The sequence below is a fragment of the Phaseolus vulgaris genome, chromosome 3 (assembly GCF_000499845.2).
Source record: "Phaseolus vulgaris cultivar G19833 chromosome 3, P. vulgaris v2.0, whole genome shotgun sequence".
Taxonomy (NCBI): Eukaryota; Viridiplantae; Streptophyta; class Magnoliopsida; order Fabales; family Fabaceae; genus Phaseolus; species Phaseolus vulgaris.
The window spans coordinates 12,791,226-12,801,680 of record NC_023757.2 but is presented as its reverse complement, the minus strand read 5'-3'; the positions used below and the strand labels follow the sequence as shown (position 1 = coordinate 12,801,680).

Below are 10,455 nucleotides of genomic sequence, written 5' to 3'. Positions count from 1 at the left end.
AGAAAAATAGGTCACTCTCAAAGAAATAATGTCCTTGCACCAATCTGATCTTGAGGCCTTGGAATCCTCAAATGAAAGATGTCAAAGCAAGCACACCAATCTCAAAGGCAACCACCACAAAACCAATGAAACAATAAAGACAAACAAGAAAAGGTATAAGCAAAGAAAGGTAATTGCAAAAGGGAAACTATATGTAAGACAAACTCAAAGAGTAAGGAATGAAAGACAATCAAGAAAATAAATAACTCAATGAGAAAGTAGGCACACAAAAGAATACTTAAGGAAAAGCACTAGAGTAGATTATTAAAACAAAAAATTTAGCTACTGGAATTTTTTTTTTTTTAATGCAAACTGTGCTTGATATTCACTGATTTAACTGGAATGATGTAGAGCGAACTGGATTATGAAATTTAAACCACAGAAACTTCAAGATGTTAACTCAATAATGGCACTGGAATCAATTAAAAACAGTAAGCCAATTAATTGAGATAAATTTTTTAAAATCGCTGCCAGATTACCGTATTCTTTTCGGCAGAATTGTACACTTTTTTTATTTTATTTATCATTTTTTTTGTACTTTGAATTTTTGAATGATTCTTTTTTCTATTCTTTTCTAACACTTTGAATATCACAAATCCAGAATTTCAGAATTTTCCAGTGAGTAAATCAATTGCAATAAGGAAAAACAGTAAACACTTTTTTTCAGAAACAGAATTATGAACTAGCAAAGACATAATGGAAAATGATGTATTGGAACTTGTATAGGTCTAGAATACAAGTATGAACTCAATTCTAAAAAGAAAATGCACAAAGGATCAATATCAATTCAGAAAATTATATGACACTAAAGCAAGAAACAATAAAAAACAATAAAAGTACTACTAGAAGTAATGACAATTATGGAATAACATGACTAAGACAAAACTTGACATGATTACAAAATTAAAAGACATATGACAAAAAAAAACAACAAGTGAAAAGAAGCTTAAGGTAAACTCTAGGAAGGAGAATGCCATTCCAAAAGAGCAACCATACTCATATGAATAATGAGTGCCATAAACCTTTTCACAAGCACTTGGTGTAACAAAAGAAAAACAGCAAGAAAAACTCAATTAATACCTAAAACAGAAACTTAAATTGCAAGAAAATATTAAAGAGCTCTTGAAATTAAAGTGCACACAACTCAACAATTAAACAAGAAGAACCTAAGACTCATGATACCACATGATGTGATTCCACTAGCACAATTAGAATGATTCTTGACATTCTTAGGAATCATCTTGAGTTGGTTATGAGATAGGCACTTTATCATAGAATTGGATCAAGGTTCTATGAACAAGAACTCACCAAAACTAGTGCCAAAACACAAACTCATATGGAAGTTCCAATTATTGTCAAATTGAACCGATTAAAATAAGAGGAAAAGTAAATGAACCGATTGAAACTCTAAAGAAAGCAATTGAACCGAACAAAACATGAAAAGGAGCTACTGAACTGAATTAAAACAGTAAGAAATTGAAAAGAACCGAACAAAAGTGCAAGAAAACGAAGATGAACCGAATAAAAGAAACTACACTTGTTTTAGAGTTCATATGGACATGGAAATGGAAGAACTAAATGGAGAAGAGAGGAAACTTATGTGGATGAAGAACTTGATTGATGAACACGCCACTTGAAGTGTGATTGCTCCAAGATAAGTGTGAATTGCCGCCACTTGAGGGAACCAAGGCTCTCAAGATGAGACTAGGAAGAGGAGAAATCAAATCTCACTCACTCAATCACCAAATTGGGAGAGTTTCTTTACTACAAATTCCAAATCTGAAAAATACAAAGAGAGCACCTCTATTTATAGCCTAAGGTGCTGAAATATAAGCTACACAAATTCAAAAACTCCCTCCCAAAAAGCTTCTAGAATTTGCGCCTAAAACAAAGCATGAGGAAGGTGTGACCTCTTCCTTCACTTTGGCACCTCCTTTTCTACTCCTACACTTATCTACTAACACACCCCCCCTAAGACTCCTAACTAAAGACTAAAAGATGCTTTAACAATAGAGGTTTCTAATGTTTCCCTCTTAGCACCTTTCTAAACAATATTTATTTAATACTTGGCCTTGCCCTTCATGGGATGGACTTTGGGCTTTTGTGGGCTTTGGCCTTCTTGGGCTTGGGCTTGGCTTTATCTTTTGCAAAGATTAACAAGTAAAACTTTAAATATGAAGGCGAATGATCTTGTTCTTCATTATAAAAAGCCACCTTTAGTTGATTCTCATCAACACGTCTCGGTCATGAACGCCGTTTTGCTCTCATCGCGTGGATGCATCTTAATCTGGTTGTACCCCGAGAATGCATCCAAGAAGCTCAGCATCTTGCAGCCCGAGGCATTGTCCACCAACGCGTTGATGCTGGGCAGTGGATACGAATCTTTGGGGCACGCCTTGTTGAGGTCTATGAAGTCAACGCACATTCTCCACTTCCTATTCGCCTTCTTCACTAAGACCACATTAGCCAACCACTCAGGGTATTGAATTTCCCTGATGTGTCTGGCACTTAGCAACTTCCTTGTTTCTTCCTGCACAACGAGGCGCCTCTCCTCGTCAAACTTCCTCCTCCTCTATCGTACAGGACAGACCTTGGGGTCCATGGTGAGATGGTGGCACAAAAAATCTGGGTCGATGCCTGGCATGTCCGAGGCGGACCATGCAAATGCGTCTAGGTGGTGCGAGATTACTGCCGCCACCTCATCCTGCTCCCCTTGGCTCAACAGTCACCCCAACTTGAAGATCTTGCCCCCAATCTGCCTCTCCACCACGTTTTCTACCGGCTCGGGTCGCCTGTCCCGAGCGCTCTCAGCGCGAGACTCACTTTCCCGGCCTTCTCTTCTAGGCGTCGCCTCTGCGGGTGAGGCATCCTCGGATACTTCTTCCGTTGGTGAGGCATCCCCGGGTACTTCTTCCATGGGCACAGCCCCCCTGGGCGCTCCCTCCACGGGCTCGACCTCGTCAGGCGTCGCCTCCACGGGCACGACCTCGTCAGACGTCGCCTCCACGGGTTTTGCCTCGTCAGGCGTCGCCTCCACGGGCTTTGCCTCCTCCAAAGGCTCCACCTCCATAGGCGTATCTTCAATGGGCGGGCGCTCCATCACCATAACCACTCCCCTTTTTTGTTTTTAGGCTATTCTCATAGCACTTCCGGGCCTCCTCTTGATCTGACTTGATCACGATCACCCGACCACTAAGATCTGATAACTTCATCTTCATGTGGCGTGTGGAAGCCACTGCCCTTAGCTTATTCAACGCAGGCCGTCCCAACAGAATGTTGTAGGCTGAATTAACATTCACCACGAGGTATCGAATGCTCTCGGTACGTGACGCCGTTCCATCTGTAAATGTCGTCCTCAGCTCCAGGTAACCACGTACCTCTACTTGGTCCCCGGCGAACCCATACAGATATCCCGTGTATGGCCTCAGCAAATCTGGGGAAAACTGCAGCTTGTTGAATGTGGACCAGAACATGACGTCTGCGGAGCTACCCTGGTCCACGAGGACTCGATTTACCCTTCTCCCAGCGGTGACGACCGAAATGACCACGGGGTCATTGTCATGGGGGACGACGTCGCGTAGGTCAGCCTTCGTAAACACCAGGTCTGACTCCCACGGGTCATCCAATCCTTCCTCAGCTACTGAATTAACCGATCGCACGTACCTCTTGCACAAAGAGGCAGTGCATCCCTCTCTTGATAAGCCACCAGAAATGGTGTGCACTTCCCCATGGATTGGCATCTCGTGTGCCTGATCCTCTTCTGCTACCGCCAGGGCCGCGGCCGTAGAACACCCAGCCAGGTAGTCCTTGAGGAACGTACTTTTTACCAACTCATCCAACTGATGGCCCAGCGCCAAGCAGTTGTTGATGTGATGCCCGAATGCTTGGTGGAACTCGCACCACGCGTCCTTGTGAGGTCCCAACACTTTATCAGTCTTCACTGGGGGCCTCAGCCTATCTGCTATGTTAGGCACGACAATTAAATCTTTCAACTCTACCACAAAATTAAGCCTCAACGGTCTATTCCCCTCCGATCGCCCCCTCGTCTGGGGCCTCCTCGCCTCGTATGGGCGCTTCCTCTCTTGACCTTTCCTTCCGGTTGCGGCCTCGTTCACCCAAGCGGGTTGTGCACGCGACGACGCTCTTGGGCGTGCAGGTGCAACGCTCGTGCGCTTCTCACACACCTCACCCTCTGTGGCGATGTGTTCCACCGCGCGATGCCTTATTTCTGCAAAGGTTCGGGGGCGGCTTCAAATGATTAACTCACAGAAAGGTCCAGGGCACATCCCCTTCCTGAACGCGTAGACGATCACCGACTCCTCCGTGGTGCCAACCTTCACCACCTGCATCCCGAAGCGATTGATGTATTCTTTCAAGGTTTCGCCTTGATACTGCTTCACGTCGAATAAATCATACGATACCGGTGGAGGAGCCCGGTTCGCTATGTACTGTTCGTGAAACAGTTGTGAGAGCTGTGCGGAGGACGTGATGTGGCCGTCTAGAAGGCTGATAAACCAGTCCATGGCCATTCCAATTAACGTGTTCATGAAGAGCTTGCACCTCATGGCGCCGGAGCCGCCTACTAGCATCATCTGCGTGTGGAACGCAGTGAGGTGCGCCTCAGGGTCTTCCATCCCCGTGAAAGTCACCTTGGGACCTACGAACGTGTGAGGGATCACCGCCTCCATGATCGATTGGGAGAACGACGTGGAGAACTCCCTAGGTGGCGTGAAACTTTCGCGATCTTTTGCTTCACGACTCCCAGGGTGGTTGCGTAACCCGCGACGCATCTCTTCGTTCACGCGAAACAACTCTTCATTCCTTTCCTGCGACTCTGCCAAATCCGCCTGTATACGCTCTTGCTCAACCTTTGATGCCGCCATCGCTTCCTGCAGGCCTTGCATCATATCCATGACCTGCTGTGATGAGAATCATTCTCATCATGCTGCATGGTCATCTCACCGCTCTCAGCGTGCGTCGAGCTTTGCCTTGTTGTCCTCATTCTTGTAGTTTCTTGAAGAACTTCGACCTGTAACAGTGGTTCTTGAAAATCCTTCGGTGAAAACGAGCGGAATCGTGAACGAACGGTAGAAACTCAAGAAAACTGAGAAACAAACGGTAGGAACTGATCAAGACCGAAAAGAATCGGTAGAAACTAAGCCAAACTGAAGAACAATCGGTGAAAACTGGCAAACCACGAACAAACGGTAGAACTGAGCAAACTTCAATTACGAACAGCGAAAACTTGAGTAGGACCGAAAGCAATTGGTGGAACTGCATAAACTTAAAGATGAACGATGGATCTTGTAAGATTCTTGGAAAAATTCTCGAAAACTTCTACTGAACCTCTTAGCACTTACGGTGGGACTGATGTTTTAGATCGGCCCCACGGTGGGCGCCAAATGTTCCTGCCGGTTGACCAGAATGTGCTTCGTGCATAGCTGTGACTCGCGTATCAAGGACACCTTCGTCTTGGTTCCAGATCTTCACCCTACACCGCTGTGAGTACCTGAAAAGGAGAGAACAAAGGGCGCCCTCGCGGCCGTTTGCACTCCGACGATCAAGTTAGTAGGCAGAAAACACCATGCACCTCCGTATCAGAACACCGTAACTGCGATGTTCTGAAGGCGCGTAACTGTATTCTAACGAACTTCTCTCTGGTGCTCAAATCACTCGTGCGTACAGTGTGTAAGCGTGCAAATGATTAGAACGTACCTTACTAAGCTTTCAGAAAAGCTTATATACCTTGGGTGTTAGTGCTTACTGCCACGTGGCTTCTCTGACTTAAGTGCAATTCCACGTGGAAGGCCTTACGACGCTGTAACCCAACTTAGGGAAATCCCAACGCGTAAGTCTTCCTTCTTCGAAGTTCATCTGGCGCAAGGGGTGACTACCTGGGTGCCAACTCATGCGCCCCAGCCTCTAATCACTCGCCCTGGGAGTGTATCTGCCTTCCTCTCGTACCATGCACGTGGATTACCCCTGGGGTGTGGCCCTCTCTCGGGTCATATCTGTTCTAGGGATTTTCCAAAGGTGGTGCGGGTAGCCTCGTCCTACACCCCATGCATGAGTACTTCACGAATCAGATTACTCCCTGCCGGTACTGGGAATATGGCCTTGAAGCCACCTTTCTCTTCTCTTTATTACCGTTCTGAGGCACCGGGGCCCGAGGCCTCCTCGCCCGTACAGTGGCCTCTTATCGTGCCGCCCCCTCCACGGTCTTCCCTGCCCGTGGGTATCGAGGGGTGGCATCTGGGCAAAAGCACGCTCTTAGGACAATGAGTCGCCTTTGAGGTGGGAGACGTTTAAATCTGTCGACGCCTACACCTGGCGACGCCCACATCTGGCGACGCCCAAAGCGGTCAACGCTAACTCTCCTCCTTGGAGCCCCTTGGTGGGTCCCACCATATGTTTGACTTTGGTCAACGCCCGAGGACAGGTCGGTACAATATCAAAGGTTAGTATTAAGAAGTGAACTTTAAGTCTAACTAAACCTTATAAAACTTACTTATAAGGTGAAGTTTGCATCCACTTATATACTATGAAAAGTTCTTATATCTAGTCGATGTGGGATCTCCAATACACCCTCATGCCGAGACTTGCCAACTTGTGCGTGAGACTTTATATTATGGGTGGTCCGATAGTGGCCAAATACACTACAAGAAAATCATTAAATAGCAACCAACTTTAGAGACAAAAAATAATTAATGACTATATCGATTAAATTAGATACTAATTTAGAGACTAAAAAATTATTCGTATCTAAAGTGATTTTTATTATTAATAAAACATTATAAAATGGTTCCTAAAATTAGTTTCTATTTAATTGTTTTCTTGTAGTGATAGCGAGTAACCTGATAAGGCCAACAAACTATCGTTATGATAGGCTCTAAATGACTCTGATACCATATTAAGAAGTAAACTTTAAGCCTAACTCAACCTTGTAAATCGGGCTTATAAAGTAAGGTTTGCACCCACTTTTATACTATAAAAAGTCTTTGTCTTTAGTCGATGTGAGATCTCCAACAGTTAGACCTTCCCTAAATTCTTCAAAATAACATATGCTTTTGCATGATTTCCAGAATTAAAAGCTAGCAAATCAAATTCTTCCTATGAAACTTTTATGGACCACAATCGCAAGTTTATAATTGTTCTAGTTTTGTATCCAGGAATAGGAACATCATAAGCAACAACCAGTATATTTTCTCCTCCAACCCACGATTTACTTCCATTTGGCCCTGAAATAACTTCTCTATAGAATTTAACAGGATAAGAGACATCATTTCTCAAAATTTTCTAAGGACTTCCCATTTGCATAGAAACAAATCAGTCAAAAAATCATAAGAACTTCTAACTTGCTAATATAGCCACTGAATCACCCAAAAGAATAATAAAACAATTAAAGAACAATGCATGCCTAACCTAACATGAAAAGTAGCTTCAAGCCATTAACTATGTATCCGTGCGTATAAAGTATACCTCAAGCCAATTTTCAGCAAATTCGACTTGTCCATCCCTTGTAATATGTTGTTTGAATAAAACATACTTGTACCTAAGTCCATATCCCCATGCAAGGTAATTCAAAGTGGCCAAGTAATCAAGAAAGAAAGAAGCAAGTCGACCTAATCCCCTATTCCCAAGGGAAACATCTGGCTCATGTGGATTTCACATGAATTTTCATTCAAAATCATTGGTGAATTATAACATCTCAACCTCAAAGAAATCAAGTTGTGGTCATGAAGCAAACATACTATTTAAGAGAAATGGTGGTTGATTTGCCAACATCTTGTTGAGAAACCAACTCTATAAGAAATGAAAAACTTATTGTTACTTAATAAATATTTAATTGTAACATTAATACGTAATTGGAACATCAACATACCTTGGTCAACACATTGAAGCTCTTCAAAATCATAGTCTAACGTTGATGGTAAAAATGTATCTTTTAGCCAATCCTGTGTGAAAATAAGTGCCTCTACCTTTTGATATGATAAAGAACTACGATATGGATAAAACATTCTTCCTTTTGTGATAAACGCGGACTTAGATGCTATTGTAGAGACATGCATAACTAATAATTCTCTCGTTATGTTTGAAATGATTGAAAATCTACATGAATTATTTTTCCATCAATCTAGAACATTCAAATTTGTAATTATCAAACTCTTCCTCTAAATATGTTTTAAGCTCAAATTTGTTTGAATAGGTTAATCCTATTGTTTGCAAAACAATATTCCAACCATATGAATCATTCTTATAACTAGGTATCTATCATGTATTTGTTGTGTGTCATTTTCAACTCCCCATTTTTTACTTTTATATTCATCAAACAACAACTTCAAAGAAATATCCAATCTTGACTTTAACACACATTCATTATTTGTCTTTTTTGGATAAAAATTTGATGAATTGCAAAATTCATATATCTCATTTTGAATCTAGGATCTAAGACAACAACAATTAGCAACAATGTATTCAACTTGTTAGATTCACCCTAATATTTCTCATATTTCTTTCCCATTTTTCCAGCAATCTTATATGTAATACTACTTGCACTGTTGGAATTAAGCAAATGAATGATCTCACATCCCAAATTCCTACCACCTCTAACATGTACATATTACTAATAACATAAGAGATACCAAAGATGCGCACAGTAACTTGTTATAGATATTAAAAAGTTATAGATTAATAATACCTTTCTTGGTAATCCATTATTGTCATGTTGAAAGATTTACTATCAGAAATAAGAAGAAATCTGTTATTACAAAATAACAACGTATATAAGTTCTTGGATTCATGTTGATATATTAAAACAAAGATATGAGAAATAAGAATAGTTTTGGATTAAAGAATTTTCATACCGCATATGTATGGCTGTAACAATATGTTTCAAACATTTTCAAATATTCCTATGTAAACCACATTAGTAGTTGAATTACTGGTATTTCCATTATCATCCAAAATCAATATTTTCAACCCTTTCTTGGATTTTACTCTGGAAACAACAACATATAATTGTCCATGTGTAAACATTAGACGTGGTAGATATAAACCAACTTTATTAAGCGTTTGACCTTGCCTTTTATTTATTGTCTTAGCAAAGCACAAAGATATTGGGAATTGTCTTATCTGAAACTTAAGAGGCAGGTCTGATTCAGAACGAGTCAAGTTCATTCTAGGAATAAATATGTTATCACCAATATTTTTTCCAGTAATAACTTTAGCACCAATAACATTAACATCAGGACTGTTAATGCGGTAATTTACAAAACATATAAAGAGGCTTGCTATGCAATGGGGCTATTGGCAGAGGATAAAGCATTTACTGATGCCATTATAGAGGCCAACAACCTTGCTTTAGAAATTTAGTTGAGAAGATTGTTTGTTACAGTGTTACTCATGAATACTATGTCTAGATCCAATGAAGTTTGGAACAAAACTTGGAAGTTGTTATCAGATGACATTATATACCAAAAAAGAAAAGAGTTTAACCTACCAGGTATAAATTTTTGTTTTCCTCAAAGTTTATAAATACTTCTATGACATATTGTTTTTTTGCTAGGTCTTACAATTGAAGATACTCAAATACAAAACCTTTGTCATCTAAGTAGAAGACTTATTAATTTCAAATAGTAAATGTTAGTATTGAAGGCCTTAAACAACAAGGGGTGAATTGTTTTCAAATGTTTTTCAAATCTTTTGAAGGTATGAAGAAAGTCAAAGAAGAATCACACTCAAACGAATCAAAGAACACAAGATATAAAATAGTTTTAGTTGAATTCCAGAAATTCAACCGGTTGTTTCTGCGATTCAACCGATTGTTTTTATCAGCAGAGTGTAAAAACAACTAAAAACAGTTATACAAGAGTTAAGGGAGAGAAAGAATCACACAAGCAATTTTATACTGGTTCACTCTTATACCAAGAGCTACATCCAGTTCCCAGAAACCTCTAGGTATCCACTAAGTAATAAAAAACCAGATTACAAACACACAACCACCAAAGAACACACACTTCTTTTGGCACACCACAAACACACCATAGATCAGAACACCCTCTGACTTTGTGAACACCAGTACTTACAGAATTACAAATCAAGAAGAAATAGGATTGATCACACCTGGTACAAATCAAATCAAAGTACACAACAAGTCCTACTTAACTCTTAGAGAAATATCCAAAGCCTTAAGCAATCATGGAGAAAACTTGATTTCAAAAAACTGATCTTGTTACCTGATGTGAATGTAACTACAAGAACACATGATTCTTGACATTCTCAGGAACAACTTGAGCTGGATTTGAAAGGCACTTTACTTTAGAATTGGATCAATGTTCTAAATTCAAGAACTCACCAAAACTAAGCACCAACCAAGACTCATATGGAAGTCCATGTATTGTCAAATTGAATCAAAAA

General features: G+C 40.7%; 1 protein-coding gene across 1 annotated transcript; it reads right to left on the bottom strand.

The window, feature by feature from the left end:
- Positions 1-3,119: 3,119 nt before the first annotated feature.
- On the bottom strand, positions 3,120-4,922 carry LOC137839132 (uncharacterized). Its single transcript, XM_068648259.1, has 2 exons — positions 4,307-4,922; positions 3,120-3,997 (listed from the first exon to the last, which is right to left on the bottom strand). The coding sequence occupies exons 1-2, from the start codon at positions 4,920-4,922 to the stop codon at positions 3,120-3,122; spliced, it is 1,494 nt and encodes a 497-aa protein (XP_068504360.1).
- Between the last annotated feature and the right edge of the window lie 5,533 nt (positions 4,923-10,455).